Here is an 18,072-nt window from a genome sequence, read left to right as displayed (position 1 = left end):
CTTGTTCACAGGTAAGCAAACCTGTTTTATCCATCAACGAGAAGGCTGAATTAGCCAGGACTACTGGGGAGTCCCAAGTTCAGAGAACTTACTGAATAAGCAATTCAGCACCATTAGTGGAGAGCTGACTATTGGGTGAATAAGCTTGTCTGAAACTAGTCATCTTTTGACCTGTGGTCCAACCAGTAGAGGGATGTGAACCAAGCCACAGCATTATGGATATTTTCAATTGAAGCAATGTAGTTTCACAGAGGACAAAATGAGATCGTAAGCCCTGTGGGGATAGGGAAATACCTATAGTACCTGAACAAAATTTGCTTTGATGTACACTCTGAAGTGCCAAAAAGTGGGATATAAAAACCTAAATTAAAAAAAAAAAAAAAAAAAAGAAGAAAGGGTAAACAAGTCCTTTGGGTTACAGGCAAACAGGTTTAGAGATCCAGCCTGTCATCAGGAAGAAAACCTCTCATTTAAAGCCATAAAACTTTCTAGCTGAAGGATTCCTGATCAATATCGAGATATCGTCCACTTCTCTTGGAAGGAGAAGAGAGAAAACAACTATGCATTCTACATCCATGCCACGAGGGCCAGAGGACAGATCTGGACAGCAGAATTTGTCCTTTCCTGCATACTGAGACACGGAGAAGTCTCCAATGGGATCGGAGGCTGCGCAGATAACTTGAGATAAGAGGATCTACATATACTTTGGCCATGCTGGAACAGCAAGAATCATTCTTGCATGCTCCTAAAGCACCTTTGGAATGTTCTTACATTGGTGGATATACATAGACAACCGGCATCTTGGTGTATCAGAAAAGCACCAGGAGCTGAAATGAAATTGCTTGAAAGCATGGAGCAAAACCTTTGGAATTTCCTGTTGCACTTTGAAGCAAAACAATTGCCTGCTAACCCCAGAGGTCAAATAAATCATCTACCACTCGATCCAAGAACCATTTATGTGGTAGGAGGATTTGGCTGAGGTAGCCTGCCAATGTTTATGGCTCCTGGAAGATATGTCACTTGCAGATGAGCTTTGTTTATAGAGTCCATGACTAGATGTAGAGAGTCTCCTGACAAAGTAAAGCAGCCCATGTTCCCTTGCCTGTTTACATAGAACAGGACCACTTGATTGTCCTTTTGAATCAATATCTTCCCTTCCTGCCAAAAGTTAAGAGAAAGCATTCAATGCATATTGAATAGCATTTAGCTCTAGAAGGTTGATCTGAAGACTGTGGTAAGGAATATGACCCCTGAGATTGAGCTGTACTGGTATGACCTCCCCATCTATTGGTGGAGGCAATGGTGGAAAGAGTCACTTGAGGTGGAGCCTACAGAGGGAGGGCCCCCATCCAGGACTGCTGGTTTCAACCACCACTGTAGGACTGTTTTCATTCAGGTTGGCACAGATGTGAAAGGATAACAGTTGCTGCTATTGATTCCACTGATGTCAGAGGCCCCACTGTAGACCTTTCACTTTTTTGGGGACAACATGCACCGCTGCAGCTGTTGTGTGGCCCAGGACAACCAAGACTGATCTTACTGAAGTCCAATCCTACTGCAGGAGGGCCTTTACCAGACCCTTAATACCATTGCCTTTCATCTGGAAGGAATATATCTACACTCCAGTGAATGGAATTGTCTAGACAAGGGAGAGGCTTGAATTGGCAAAGAATGAAGGTCTTCAAGAGACATGAGAACCCTTAACTTGGATGGACCCATCACCAATTGTACATGAAGGAAAAGACACAGGCTCCCAGCCAACAAAGGTGCACTGCTACAATAAACAGGTACTTAGTGAACACCCTCAGGGCAACCGAGGCACCAAAGGGAAGGATCTCATACTAATGAGTGCCTTCCACCACAAGGTACTTCGAAGTGAGATGAATGGGGATATAAGCATAGGATCCAATTCCCAGGGTGAATAAACAGGAGGATTATGTGGAGGGAGCAGTTCTTGAATTTCTCCCGAGCCAACAGTAATGTCATAAAAAATTCCGTGGGGGTGATTGGTGTGTTTAGGTATGTTAGTTGTTGAGCCAAGATTTGGGGAATTGATATGCTTTTAAAGAATCTCTCTTCTGTCTGCCCCCCCCCCCCCCCCAGACTACCATCTGTGTAGAGCTTCCCAAAATGAACGTAGCACTTCAATGTCTGCCCCTCGAACCACCCAAGTATTTTGGTGTTTTCAATTTTTCTATATATGTTTTACTTCGACAGACTTAAGTTTGCTAACAGTTTCCAGGTATTATTTCCATATTTAAAATAGGTGTGTTCCGCATAGTGAAAATTGTTTGATACATGTTGATAAAGATGAGCCTGTAAGGAGATAAGTATCGTTTGCAGAATGTTCTGAGGAAGGTAGAGCAATCATGGTTCTCTTAGCCTCTTTTAGTTTATCTTCTAGCTCTAAAGTTTTTGCATTTAAATATTTATTCCTGTGCCTTAAATAAGAGATTATCTCCGCTCTGAGTACCGCCTTGCTGGTTTCCCAGAAAAGGCTTGGAGTGTCTAAGTGTTGAGTATTGGAGTCCTAAAAGTGTATCCATTTAGTTTGGAGAATTTTTACCAGGAAAAACTCCTATACAGAAAAGTCAATGTCATATAAAAAGAAAATTTTTAATAAAAAGTAAATAAAATTAAATCCAAATACTTTCAGACATTTAAATTATAAGGAAAAAAAACAATGGCAATTGGGGGGCAGAAAGGAGCATTCATTCATCTATATATATTAATACAAGCATTTTTAAATAAGCTCACCGGGTATGCTACCACTTCTTAAACTATATCACACCATGCCTGTTGGAGTTATAATATGAGAACGCCCTGCTAAGAATGTTCAACTGCTCCGGTTCAAGGAAAATATAATTTACTTTTAAATATCTAATACATGCCTTGCATGGATATTTCAACACAAACCTAGTTCCCAATTTCAGGAGCTCGGGTCTCATCCTCAGAAATTCCTTTCTACGTGTCTGGGTGGATTTAATGACATCCGGAAATATCCATATTGGATTACCATAAAAATTTGTCTATTTCTAAAGAACAAACGCATTATATGATTTCTTTCTGAAAGAAAAGCAAAAAAAGACACGAGCATAGGTTTCCTCAGATTAATCCCAAATTCTGATGACATTTCTAATATATTAGTCAAGTCCAAAGGACGATCTTATTCTTCATTTTGTGCACTTTGCTGGAGCTAGAAGGCTTTTACTACTACTAGTAAAGCTGAACCCGGAATCCTGAGAACTTCCTTCATGTATACTTTAAAAAATTCTAACGATGAAATCGATTTATAACAGGAAAGTTCAAGATCCGAAGATTGTGAGCTCAGAGTGTTTTCTACTGATTCCAGCCTTTTGGCAGTAATACGTTCAGACTCAATCAACTTGGTTTGTTTTCAATTGTTATCATTCGTCTGTCCATATCTTCCACTTTATTCGTAAAATTTATTAAATTATTTTTTATTGCCTGATTTTTATCTCAACTGTTGCCACAGAAAGAATTTTAATGGAGCTCTCTATAGTACTAAGCATTGTCCAAATTCCATCCAAAGAAACTGTGTCAGGTCTAACAGTTAATGGAGAAGCAGAAAGCATTCTCAGCTGTTTTGTCCACTCCACCTTCACAGTTTTCCCATTCAACCCCGTACCTGGAAACGTTGCAGGGTCAGCAATCGCTAGCACAAGCGGAGAGGAAGCAATTACAGGTTTCTCCATTCCTCCTCCTGGGCTTACTTCCCCCAGCTGTTGTATCACGCTGGCACTCATGGCTCCTATCAGTCTTTCTTCAGAGGTTCCATCCCAGGCCATTACCATGGCCGCTCCTGCCTCTACCGAGACAGGGCTAGGTGCAGCGATGTCCCTGGGGTGAGCGGGTTTGCGCTGTGATCCGGGGCTTAAGGTCGTATCCAGGGTCAAGGGGGTCAGCACATGCTCCAAAGCCGTTCCCCCCAGCAACCAAGCACTCCGGAACTATCTGTGGAGCTCCCGCAAAGAATCCAGAAATCTGTGGCTGTCGAGGATCCTCTAATGGTAAGCTGACATTCTTACCTCTTAGGAGACCCTTTCGCTTAGTATGTGGCATTTTATTTTAGCTGAAAGTGAAGAAAAGTGGAAATTTCAGCAGCCTTTTTCCCTCCGGCGTCTCCTGCGGTCTTACGCCCCGGCAGTTTGGATACATTTCTGGAACTCTGAATCACTTTTCAGGTAGGATGGAAATTTCCACCAACGTTCCTAAGGTAGATGATTCTCAATATTAATGTCTACCCAAATGAGGGTGTGGTCTGAAAACACTGGCATGTCCTATACAGGCATTCTGAGTACATGGGAAGATATTGGATGATCCTAAAACATAACCAATGCGGGAAAGTGTATTATGAGCTTTGGAGACATGGGTGTAATCCCTCTAGTCAGGGTGCAGGATTCTCCATAAATCCAAGAGTTGCAAATTTTTGCATAGCATTGGTAAACATGTATTTTGGGTTTGTGAGAGGCATCTAGACAAATGAGGACCGATCCATTAGAGAGTCATAGATGCTATTGAAATCACCAGCTATAAAAAGCCAACCCTTTCTGTGGAGAGTGAGAAGGGTTGTTAATTTGTAAAAAAAAAAAAAAAAAAAAAAAAATTGTTGAGATTACTTACCTGAATCTCCTTTTCCTTAGTGTATGCAGATGGACTCAAAACAAATGGGTATTGTGTGCTCGTGCTAGCAGTTGGAGACGGATCTGACGTCAGCACGGGTACATATACTCCCACAGGAAGTGTAGCTATTCAGTAATCTTCCTAGCAAAAGCTTTATGGATATATGTGTGACTGACCGATTGATTAATCAACAGGATTACCCTGACCAATTGATGGCAGCTGGAGACCGCCACTGTTCTCAACTGGAAGGCGTCGACACCCGGCAGGGTGGATGCCCTATTATAAGCAAAACATGGCTTACCGTGAGTCGGCGAATCCCCATGTATACCGGCAGCTGGGCGGGATGCTGAGTCCATCTGCATACACTAAGGAAAAGGAGATTATCAGGTAAGTAATCTCAACATTTCCTAGCGTGTAGCATATGGACTCAAAATAAATGGGATGTACAAAAGCTACTCCCGGACTGGGCGGGAGGCTGCCCGAGGACCGTGTAGGATCGCCCTCGCAAATGCTGTGTCCTCCCTGGCCTGGACGTCCAGACTGTAGAATCTGGAGAAGGTATGGAGGGAGGACCACGTCGCCGCTTTGCATATCTCTGCAGGAGACAGCAGCTTAGCTTCTGCCCAAGAGGCTGATTGTGCTCTGGTAGAATGAGCCTTGACCTGTAGAGGTGGTGGTTTTCCTGCCTCTACGTAGGCTGCCTTGATAACTTCTTTAATCCAGCGGGCGATGGTTGGCCGTGAGGCCGCTTCCCCTTGCTTCTTCCCGCTGTGCAGGACGAACAGGTGGTCCCGTCTTTCGTACTGCTTCAGATATTTCCAGGTATCTGGACAGCAGTCTGCCGATATCGAGATGGCATAGCATTCGACCTTCCTCAGACTTCTTCAAACCTTCCGTGGTAGGCAAGGATATGGTTTGGTTGAGGTGAAAGTGTGAGACCACTTTGGGTAAAAAAAAAAAAAAAGAGGGAACTGTACGAAGATGGATGGCCTCTGGAGTGATTCTGAGAAATGGATCACGACAGGATAGTGCTTGTAGCTCTGAGATGCGGCGTGCTGAACACACAGCCAGCAAGAACACCATCTTCAAGGTTAGCAAACGGAGGGACAGGCCTCGAAGGGGCCTGAAGGCGGATCCCGCTAGAAATTCCAATACTAGGTTGAGGTTCCACAAGGGCACTGGCCACCTCAGTGGCGGGCGAATGTGTTTAACTCCTTTCAGGAAGCGTGAAACGTCTGGGTGTTTGGCAATGGAGTTGCCGTCACTCCTGGGACCATAGCAAGACAGCGCTGCTACCTGAACCTTGATGGAGCTGAGGGACAGACCCTTCTGAAGTCCATCTTGTAGGAAGTCCAAAATGATAGGAATCTTCACGGTATGTGAATTGGTGCTGTGAGTCGCACCAAGCTTCAAAAACTCTCCAGATCCTGATATATGTTAGTGATGTGGAGAATTTGCGTGCTCAGAGGAGCGTATCTATAACCGGCTCCGAGTATCCCCGTTTCTTCAGTCGAGCCCTCTCAATGGCCAGACAGTAAGAAAGAATTGAGCCGGATCCTCGTGGAGGATGGGACCTTGCCGCAGCAGGTCCCTGTGTGGAGGCAGGGGTAGAGGGTTCCCTGCCAGTAGTCTTCTCATGTCTGCGTACCAGGGTCTTCTTGGCCAGTCCGGGGCCACTAGAAGAACTAGGCCTCTGTGTCTCTGAATCCTGTGAACAATGGCACCCAGCAGGGGCCATGGAGGAAAGGCGTATATAGCAGGATCCCCTGAGGCCACGGTTGTACCAGGGCATCGATCCCCTGAGCCAGAGGATCCCGCCTGCAGCTGAAATATCTGGGAACTTGAGCGTTGGACCTGTCCGCTAATAGGTCCATGGCTGGTGTCCCCTATCAATCCACAATTATCCGAAAAACTGTGGGTGACAGCTGCCACTCCCCTGGGTTTAGGCTTTCTCTGCTGAGGAAGTCTGCCGTCGTGTTGTCCTTCCCGGCAATGTGGACGGCGGAGATGTCCTGGAGATTTGCTTCCGCCCAAATCATCAGGGGAGTTATTTCTAGGGACACTTGTTGGCTTCTGGTTCCGCCCTGTCGATTGATGTATGCCACTGTGGTGGCGTTGTCTGACATCACTCTGACCGCTCTGTCGCGAAGTCTGTGGGCAAATCGCAGGCACACAAGCCTGACTGCCCGTGCCTCCAGTCGGTTGATGTTCCACCTTAACTCTTCTCTGGTCCACCGCCCTTGGGCGGTGAGTTCCTCGCAGTGTGCTCCCCATCCGTTCAGGCTGGCATCTGTGGTGAGCAGAATCCAGGTTGGGGAGGACATTCTTGACCCCCGGCTTATGTGGCCGGGCTGTAACCACCACCGAAGCTGAGTCCGCACTCTGGCCGGCAGAGGTAGGTGTATGGTGTAGTTCTGCGATCGTGGACTCCATTGAGATAGAAGGGCGCGTTGCAATGGTCTCATATGAGCCTGCGCCCAAGGCACCACTTCCAAAGTGGATGCCATGAGGCCGAGGACTTGTAGGTAATCCCGAGCTGTGGGCCGGCTGGCGCTCAGCAGGACCTGCAGATGATTCCGGAGTTTGGACTGTCTCTTGGAGGTCAGACTGACCTTGTCGTCTTGGGTGTCGAATTGAACCCCTAGGTATTCCAGCAACTGGGATGGCTGTAGGGAACTCTTCTTTATGTTGACTACCCATCCTAGGCTTTCCAGAAGAGCTATAACTCTGTTGGTTGCACGGTGACTCTCCTCCGGTGACTTTGCCCTGATCAGCCAATCGTCCAGGTAGGGATGGACGAGGATTCCTTCCTTCCCGAGTGCTGCCGCCACTACTATTACCTTGGTAAAGATCCGCGGCGGCTAACCCGAAGGGTAAAGCCCGGAACTGGAAGTGCTGATTCAGGACTTTGAAGCGTAAATAGCGCTGGTGATCCCGATGGATTGGGATATGCAGGTAGGCTTCAGACAGATCTAGGGAGGTGAGAAACTCCCCTGGCTGTACTGAATTCTTGACAGACCGTAGAGTTTCCATGCGAAAGCTGGGGACCTGTAGGTGTCGATTGACTGACTTGAGGTCCAGGACGGGCCTGAAGGTGGCCTCCTTCTTGGTTACTATGAAATAAATGGAATAATGCCCAGAAGTTACCTCTTCCGCAGGTACTGGGATTATGGCTTTTAGGGCCAGGAGGCTCTGTAAGGTCACTTCTAGTGCCACTATCTTGAGATTTCACAAACTTGTTTGGCAGAAGCCGAAAGAAATCCAGGTAATATCCTTCCCGGATGATGGCGAGGACCCTTGGTCCGAAGTGATCTCGACCCACCTGTGGTAGAAGAGGGTTAGCCTGCCCCCTATGGCTGCTACCCTCGGATGGGTCGGCTGATTGTCATTGTGGGTTATGGCTGGGGCCAGAACCCGGGCCGGTTCTCTTCTTGGTGTGCTTAACCCGAAAGGGCTGGTTCCTGGCCTGAGAGCGAGGTGCTTGATAGCGAGACCTGTAAGGGTTGAAGCGCTGCGAGGTTCTACCTCTGGCTGTTCTAGAAACAGAACGCTGGCTCCTCCTCGACCTGTCTTCTGGTAGACGGGGTAATGGAGAGGCACCCCATTTAGTAGCCCAGTTCTCGAGGTCGCTGCCGAACAGTAGGGAACCCTTAAAGAGCATTCTTGTGAGTCGTGTCTTGGAGGACGCGTCGGCCGCCCAATTGCGTAGCCAAAGCTGTCTCCTGGCTGCCACTGAGGAGGACACTCCCTTGGCTGCCGTACGGACGAGGTCGGAGGCTGCGTCAGTGAGAAATGCGAGAGCTGATTCCATGTCTTCTCCCGGGGTGTTGTTTCTTGCCTGTGATAAACAGGAGCGCGTCACCACGGTGCAGCAAGTTGCGATTCGAAGGGACATGGCTGCTACCTCAAAAGCTTGTTTCAGAATGGTGTCCATGCGTTGGTCATGCATATCCTTGAGGGCCGCTCCCCCCTCCACCGGAATGGTGGTGCGCTTCACAATTGCGCTAACTATGGCATCTACCCTGGGGCACGCCAGCAGCTCCTTGGACGCCGGATTCAGAGGCCCCTTTGAATGAGGCCTCCGGTGCCTTCCATTCCAGCTCGATTAGCTGCTGTGCTGCTAGTAGAAGGGGAAAATGGTGAGCCGGTTGGCGCAGGCCCTCTAGCAGGGGGTTCTTTATAGGGTCCCCTGGGGGGTCCTGGCCCGGAATGGCCAGCTCCGATAAGCATTGTGAGACCAGGCCTGGCAGATCTTCTTTCCGAAAGAAGCGTTTCATGGTCCGATATGGTTCTATCTCCGAAGGAAGTTCACCCTCCTCGGGGGGCTCCTCACTTACCTGGGAATAATCCGAATCCCCATAAGCGGGGCTGTCGGGTGGGGAGCGGCTGCGCCTAGGTCTCGAGGGTCCAGGGACCGGATCAGCCGGAACGGGAGGACCCATTCGAGGAGCAGACTGCATCTGGACAAAGACGTGAATCCCCTTAAATAATTCCACCCAGGAAAGCGAAGCTGGATCTGGCCGCAGGGGCACCAGGTCTCTCGGGTTCCCTGGCTGCTCGCCGCGGCCTGCGAAGTCCGGTGTGGTCCCTGAGGAACCGCTGGGCTGGGACCGGTCTTGTCCTGGAACTCCCATGGCTTCCTCACATTGGGCACATAGGGAGTCTGCTTCCTCGCTCTGTGTGGCTCTGAGGTTGATGCTGAGCAGAGGCTTAGAGCGTTCATGCCCGATTCTGGAGGTGCTGGCTCTTTGGACGCCTGGGCTTTCTTATGCTCCATTCGCCTGAAATGCGGCGTCGCCCAACGAGGTGCGCCTAATACATGCGCTTAACAGCATGCGCCTATCATGGGCGTCTTATCAATGTGCGCCTCTAGCGGGTGTCTGATAAACATGCGCGTATCCTAGTCGCGTGCGCTAACAACGTGCGCCTATCGCGTGCGTGAACGTGCGCCCATCTCGTGCGCGAACAACGTGCGCCTATCGTGAGCGCTTTAGCAAGCTAAGTGCGCTGAATTGGAAAGATGAGTAGGCAGGCAAATGGCGACCTCCCAGGCGGGCGGCCTCGTAGGCAGGCCCAGTTAGTCCACACTTCCTCGGAGACCAAGTAAAGATGTACGCCTTACCTTGTCTTCGGCGCTTCCCGGCTGCGACCCGGGCGGTCTCCGGCTGCAGGGGAGAGGGTGAGTACCTTCACCGCCGCGCTTTAAGGCAGTGCACCCGCTGCCTCTAGGCCGTGCCTGAACTCGTCTCACTAGGGGGCCAAGTCCACGCCGGGACAGAGGCTGCCTCTAGGCCCCGCCCGAACTCGTCTCGCTCGGGGGCCAAGCCGCGCCCGAGCCCTTCTCACTCGGGGGCTGGGTCCCTGCCGCGAACCGGCCACCGGACCGAGGCTCTTACCTACGAGGGACCACGGAAGTCAGCTCGGGAAACAACTGGGTGAGTGACCGCCTGGTATCACCACAGGAGTGCGGGGCTCGTCTTCAGTAGGTTTCTTCTATGAATTTAGTCGTTAGAATTTGGAAACACGCTCAGCGAGTGTGGGGTAGCTCCAAACTGCTTTGGAGACAGAAATTACTGAATAGCTACACTTCCTGTGGGGGTATATGTACCTTTGCTGACGTCAGATCAATCTCCAACTGCTAGCACGAGCACACAATACCCATTTGTTTTGAGTCCATCTGCTACACTCTAGGAAAGGAGGGATTAGGCAAATTAAGCCCATAGAGATTACAGATGGTGATATCGTCACCATTTAACTTCCCTATAATAATGTATCTGCCTTCCAAGTCAGATGTTTCCAATGTAAGTTGAAGAGATATATTTCTATGTAGGAGAATTGCTACACCAGCTTTGATTCCTACTGCAGGGGAGTAGTATGTAGATCATATCCAGTCACGTTGCAACTTTTTACTTTCTACTGCAGTCAAATGAGTCTCTTGTAAGCAGGCTAGGTCTACCTTGGATCTTTTAGAGCTTGAAGGACCTTAGAATGTTTTATAGGACTTCCTAAACCATTGACAATCAAGCTAGCTAATCACATAATAATCTAAGAGTGGTAGTCATTTAAATAGGTAACAATACAGTGTATCGCGTAACATAAGCTGTGAACTTCCCAGCCTAAGTCCGCAGACGAAATTGATAGCCTACAAGAAAAAAAATCAACTTAGACCTTGATCCGGGAAATTTGACTCATCATTCCTCAATGCATCTGTGAAAAACAAAAAAGAAAAATCCTTTAAATCCTTTACCCCCCCCCCCCCAACTTCGTATCTAACCCCTCGAAACATTCAGAAGTTTCATAGTTAATGATGTGCTTCGGCACCAACCTCCCAACAGACAGTGGATTATTTATAGAACCCAGATTAACATGGTATGTAATACATAGGTATGTAGTGTGCTAGCCAAAAAAATAGAATGAACATAGCAAGCCACAACTAACGATAACAGCACTAGAAATGTTAACAGGCATGGAAAAATTCATAATGATCCTAACCTTCAAGTTTTTCAGATAGACCTTTAAAATGGCCCACTTTTTTTCTAGGGATTGTAACAACTGAAGGTAGATTTACAATGAAACCATGGAGCCAAGAAAAGAGCGACATTGTTTTAAAAAAAAAAAAAAAAAAAAAAGAGAAAACTACGGAAATAGTGTTCTGCGAACTTCTGCTTTAGCTTTGTCCGATTGCTTTACATGAAGTAGTAAACTTTAAAGAAGAAAAAACATTTCTGCATGCCTTCCTAAAAGAGGTATGCAGTTCATCGTCCACAATTTTGCTGTTTCAGAGATACTTGTTCGTTTCCGGTATGGATCCTACCTAGATGCTCTGTTTTGTGTAAAGTCAAAGACAGCCTGGTTTTAATCCTGTTTCTTAAAATAAACAGTTCAGGCAGTCTTTTAAACTTAAGCAAAACGCTTTATTAGCGAGAGATGTAAGAAAGCACTACAGAATGTTATATAAAATCTAAATAAAATCAATCAGGCAAATAAAGTACAAGATAATATTCTGTAGGGACTAATATCCAATCTACTATGCTGCCCAGCCAAAAAGTTAGAAGTGAATACCAGACACTGATCATCTGCTTTAGTTACACCTTTATACCTTTTCTTATCTTGAACACACCAGCATTTCTTCTTTGACCATATAAGGTATTTCCTCTGCCTTTCTTTGTATATTACTTTCTTGTGTCTTGAGTACACATCCATCACAGTGCTTGATATCTGTGTGTTACTTGGCCTATGCATATCTTAACGAAGGAAGTCTCCTGATTGTTCAGAGTCTGAGGTTCAATACACAACCCTTCAGCATTTCCTCATTAGGAACAGAGAAACAATACACAACTTATTATTCCTCACTGGGCATGGTGTTATAAAACAGAGGACATAGTCCAGATACTCAGGAAGACTGAACCGATGTTGAAAAGGCCTCGCTCGCCCGGTCACTTCTGGTTAACGTTAGCTGTGCGCTCCGACCATGGATCATTGCGCAATAGTGAGTTTATAATAATAAACTATCACGTACCATGGAAGCGAACAAACAAAATTGTAATATGCAATTGTAGACTTAAAGGTGAGGGAAATACCACTTTTCTGTAGTTTAAAAAAAGCTGAAAATTTTGCTTAGAAGAGAGTTCGTGATCGGTTAATCTCCCTTTAAGCCAGAAACTAAAGTTTTAGCTTTCTCCGCTTCCGAGAAGGAGTGCTCCTTCACCACATGCCATACCTTTAATGTCGCGGGGTATTGAAGTTGGAAGCAGATATTTCTTTGGTAGAGATCTGAGCAAAGTGGGCTGAACAGTTTCCGCCTTTGTATAAGTTGAGCAAAGAAGTCCTGAAATAAGCGAATAGTGACTGACTGATAGGTAAGGTTGGATTGCGATCTAAAATCCTGCATTAGCCGCTGTTTATGTGACCAGTTCTAGACTTTGGCAATAATTATATGCGTCTCTTGTCCCCTTCACTCTTTTTTTTTCAATCGATGGGCTCTTTCAATGCGGAGCTTCCCTTCCAGTTCAGGCAACGCTAAGACATCAGAAATCCATTTTTCAAGAAAACTTTCCAAGTTTTTATCTTCCACAGACCCAGGAAATCCTGCTATTCTGATATTACTGCGTGTTTGCCTGTTCTGCAGATCATCTATTTTTTCTGCTTGGTCAGTCGCAGTTTTTTTCGAGAGCAGCTAGTTTCTTGGTAAGTGACAGGTTTTCATCCTCCAAACATGAGATGCAGCCCTCCGCATGGTCGATACGTGGGTGTATCTCCACGATGCTGTTTTTAAGTTCCTGAAATTGGGAAGAGAGGTAGTTAAATCGTGCATCCAAGGCGCTGACCACAGCATTAGTCACTCGGGATGTAAGGTTACTATGAGGGTTAGCGGATTGAGGAGAGAGGGTTGCGTCCTGGAGAAGTCGCTATCTTGTCAAAGAAAAGACCAAAGATTCTGCTATCTTTTTTTTCCCCCCTTTCAAGGGCATATTTTACTTGAGCTTTCAGCATAAATTTGTTGATAGACATGTAGGTTCTCCTTGCTTTCAAGTAAGGTTGCTAATTGAGTCAGGATGGCGGTGATATCCGTAGATTTTGAGAGGATGGCACCTAGAGCAAGAAACGTCTGCTGAGCTTCACCACATCATGTGATCCACCCCCCCCCCCCCTTGTGTCATTCTTTAAAAAAAAAAAAAAAAAAAAAAAAAAAAGAGGCCCTGTCAGGTGTGTCAAGATGGGAAAAAGGTTGAGAACCACTGCCCTAGCCTGCGAGTCTTCAGGAGCATTTTGCTGCTGCCAAGACTGCATCTCAAACCAGCCTCAGCTTCTGATGAGGTCCATGGGGAGCAGGGCTGTGTTGCCATGGCTGTAAAAATTTTATTCTCTGTAGTCTAGCCAGAAAAAAGCTGTCTAGGTAACTAAATCAGCTTTATTTACTACTACTTAACACTTCCATAGCGCTATTCAAAATTACACAGTGCTATGTGAACACCTATAGACACTGTCTTGAAGTTAAATGACATTTTCAGATATTTTTCAATTGTGTATTAAATTATAAATGCAGCTCCTCTCTAGTTTTGATTATATGTGCAAAATATTTAAAATTAATACAAAAAGTTGAACTCTGTCATATGATTATACTTGTGCATAACAGCCTATCGCTGCTCTAGATAATGACAAAGGGTGCTAGATTTTGACTATAAAAGTTCACTATATGATACAATTATTACAATTAATTGGCATTTAATAGATTTTTCTCTACAGTAGAAATTTCAGAGAGAAACCATGCTCCTAGAGGTTAGTAATTACCACATTCTTCTTGCCATCATATACCTCAGGTTAGTGATGCCTTACAAATATAAGGAAAGGTCAGCTGGTATTGCAGGATACTAAGAAAAAGGCCAATATTATAAAAAAACTCCTCACCCCAACATATATTCCAGAAGACATACATATAGCTACTTCTGAGGTATATGGCTCAACAGCAAAGTTTCACTGCTCTAATTCCATAAAAAGTTTTCAAGGGGATGAGAGAAGAGAGAATATATTGTCCACATTAAAGTGAAAGAGGAACCTTAGATTTTTAAATTCATATTTCCATTGAGTTTCACTAATTCCTAGTTTATTTGCTCTAGCCACTAGAAAATAGAAAAAATGTGAGAGTGTACATACATGCATGCACAATTATTAAACTACCCCACTTTGGAAAAATAAAGGTTTATGCAAATATACTCCTATATATACATTTCTTTGCCCCCCTACTTAATATAACTATAGTGCTTGAAAAAATAAATACTTTACTAAGTATCACTTTAAATTGTAGTTTACTGGAAGAGTAGGAGACAATGTAGAAGGAAGAAACTCTGTTTGTAATACTTTTACTCTGGATTAAAGGAGAGTGTGTTGGTACAACTTGTATTGAAGCAGACTGCTTACCTGAGTCTGATTGATTGCTACATGGTTTCCATGGAGAGGTGACTGACGATCCTTTTCTCTATTGTGACGAATGCTCTGTTTACTGCGTTGGAGCTGCTGCCTAAGCTTGGCAATCTGCTAGAAAATGACAAATGAGGCTTTGAAGGATAGTGATTTGAGCACTAGTTTGCTAACAGCAAAGTAAACTGATATAGTATGTACAAGCAGCATTAGAAGAGTTTAAATAGTAGAAAAACAAGTAAAAAAATATGTAGTAGGCTAAAACTGTTACTTAAAGGGATACTATTCATGTTTATGTTGCAGTGTAACAGTACCCGTTGAGAATGGATATGCTATGATTCCTTTTAATATACATGTGAATCCACTAAAATAAAAATATAATAATAATTGGCTAACTCTGCACTACCATACTACAATCTAAACCAGGGGTCAGGAACCTTTTTGGCTGAGAGAGCCATAAACGCCACATATTTTAAAATGTAATTCCATGAGAGCCATACAATATGTTTAAAACTAAATACAAGTAAATGTGTGCATTTTATGTAAGATCACACTTTTAAAGTACAATAAGTCTCTGAAAATATTACACCAGGCCTTAAGACACTAATACATCTCCTATTAGGAAAACGGACCAAGTCAGGCTGCTATAGAGTCCTACACAGAAACTACACGCCAGCAGAAAACCTCACCTGAATCACGTGCTGTCCCTCACCTAACATAGAATAAAGAGACCAAAACGCATAACAAGAAGCATGCAGACAAAAACTGAATTGGAAACTGCAACAAGCCAGAGTCTCTGTATGCAGTGTAACAAAGGAAAAAAGAAACATCACACATCCTTATAAAACAAATCAAGAAATATAAAATCATCAGCAGTAAAACTGTACTAACAAAAAGAACATATTTCGAAACAGCTGATGAGTGGAATATCCAATAATTAAAAACTCATATAAAACATTTCCAGATACCAACAAAATATTTCAAAATAGCAGACACAAAGATCCAGTAATGAAAAATAATAAGGATACAAAATTTTTTTTGCTCTGCATACCTGGGAACGTTTGATATCCAGGTGTCCTGAGATTGTTCTGAATTAGCAGGAGGTGAGGTGGTTTGCTTGGAACTTTCTCCTCTCTCAGTCACATACCAGCGCTCTCTCTCACACTGGCTCTCAATGACACACCTATACACACATGCTCTCAGTCACTCACATATACAAATGTTTTTTCTCTCTCACTTATATAGGCTCTTAATTACACATTTACACACATGCTGTCTATCTTTTCACGCTTACACACACACAGGCTTTCAATCACATAAATACATGCTGTCTTTTTCTCTCACACACAGACTCATTCACATGCTTACAAACATGTCCTCTCTTTCTCTCATTTACACACAGGCTCTCAATCACATACTCACATGCTCCCTCACCTAAATCAGCTCTCAATCACACACATACATACATGGTCTCTCTCTCATTTAAACACAGGCTCTCAATCACATACTCACATGCTCCCTCACCTAAATCAGCTCTCAATCACACAGACACACATGGTCTCTCTCTCTCATTTAAACACAGGCTCTCAATCACATACTCACATGCTCCATCACCTAAACCAGCTGTCAGACACAGACACACATGATCTCTCTCTTACTTATACACACAGGCTCTTAATCATACATACACATGATCTCTCTCACACACAAAGGATCTCAATCATACACACATACTCTTTCAAACAAACAGGTTTTCAATTACAAACTTACACATACAGGTTCCCAATGGTAAACTTACATTCATGCTCTCTCTCTCACAGGCAGGATCTCAATCACAGACATACTCTCTTTCACATATACAGGCTCTCAATCATTCACACACTCACACACACAGGATCTCAAACACACATGCTTGCTCGCTCATTCATTCACTCTCTCTCTCCCCCTTCCCCCCCCCCCCCCCCCCCGGGAACTCGCGGCAGCAGCAGCCACCTCCCAACGCTAACCTCCTTCATTTTCAGCCCTCGCGGAGGCGAAGGCGGAGTCCCATCGGCCGCGGTTGAAGATTTTCATTTTCCTCCGAGCCGCGCTGCAGTCTTCTTCCCGTCGGACACTAGCGTGCCTGCGCGGGTCTTCCCGCGCAGGCACCCGATGCTCTCCACTTCCTCTTCCGGGCCGCGGGAAGAAGAGAGCACCGGCGTGCTCTCTTCTTCCCGCGGCCCGGAAGAGGAAGTGGAGAGCATCGGGTGCCTGCGCGGGAAGACCCGCGCAGGCACCCGATGTCTCCAGCGCTGGCACCCGGCTGACACCCGATGACTCCCGCGCAGGCACCCGGATGACTCCAGTCGGCGTGCTCTCTTCTCCTCCCCCCCGCGGCCCGGAAGAGGAAGTGGTGAGCATCGGGTGCCTGCGCGGAAGAAGAGACCACGCTAGTGTGGTCTCTTCTTCCCGCGCAGGCACCCGATGCTCTCCACTTCCTCTTCTGGGCCGCGGGGGGGGGGGGGGGGGGGAGGAGAAGAGAGCACGCCGGTGCCGCTGACTCCAGCTGTCCTGCCGCGTTCCGCCCGGGCTGACAGCATTTTAAGCCCGGGCGGCGGAGGACCGGGGAGCAGCTGGGTCAGCGGGGAACCGCGAAGTATGGCGACACGTGTCTGCGAGCCAGATGCAGCCCTCAAAAGAGCCATATCTGGCTCGCGAGCCATGAGTTCCCGACCCCTGATCTAAACAGTCAACTGGTGCGCAAAACTATTTGTAAGCATTCAAAAAATGTTTTTGAAATGAATAGATAATCATACTTTTACCTTCAGGAAAAAGATAGAGATGGGTTCTTGCAGAAAATAGAAAATAAGCTCCCTGAATTAAATCAAGCCAATACATCCTCAGTATTTGATTCCTGGGATCAAATTGTCAATGACATAGCTGAAAACCTCAGTCCTATCCAGATGAAAACTATTAAAGTAAGGAATACCTCTAAACATAAGAAGCCCTGGTACAATCATGACTTAAGGAAACTAAACAGAAGCTTAGAAAATTAGAGAAACAATGCGGAAACACCCATCTCCTCAATCCCTAGGAAAATATAAATCTCTAACAAAATATCAAGCACTAACCAATAAAGCATAAAAAGACTACTATGCTAAACAGACCCACAGGGTAATATATCATTTTAAATTGCTCTTTGATGTTAAACATTTAATTAATGATCCATCACCTTCCATCTCGATAAACTATAACTTCTCAAAGGCTGCAATGAATATGCCACATTCTTTTTAGACAAAAATCAACAGGTTGAAAACTCATTTCCCTATCTGTGCTCCCACAAAAGCACCTGAAGACCCACACTTATGTGAAACATGTTCAGAGTAACTAATCTTGAAATCAATGAAATCAGTGCCAAAATTAATCCTGCTATTCACCCATATGACCCAATTCCAGAAAACTCCTTGAAACAAGTACACTTATCACTATGACAATTCATCCTTAATCACTCTCTCTCAGAAGGAATTATTC

At 45.4% G+C, this 18,072-nt stretch overlaps 1 protein-coding gene across 1 annotated transcript in view; it reads right to left on the bottom strand.

The window, feature by feature from the left end:
* The window catches only part of GLCCI1 (glucocorticoid induced 1), a 312,344-nt gene that overhangs the window by 111,765 nt on the left and 182,507 nt on the right, over positions 1–18,072 (bottom strand). The window contains exon 6 of the mRNA XM_029588951.1: positions 14,563–14,679. Coding sequence (XP_029444811.1) covers positions 14,563–14,679 — 117 coding nt within the window. The remainder of the gene's footprint in view (positions 1–14,562; positions 14,680–18,072) is intronic.

Source organism: Rhinatrema bivittatum, chromosome 2 (assembly GCF_901001135.1).
Source record: "Rhinatrema bivittatum chromosome 2, aRhiBiv1.1, whole genome shotgun sequence".
Taxonomy (NCBI): Eukaryota; Metazoa; Chordata; class Amphibia; order Gymnophiona; family Rhinatrematidae; genus Rhinatrema; species Rhinatrema bivittatum.
Note: the sequence above shows the minus strand (reverse complement) of the source record. Positions and strands in the feature narration are given on the sequence as shown.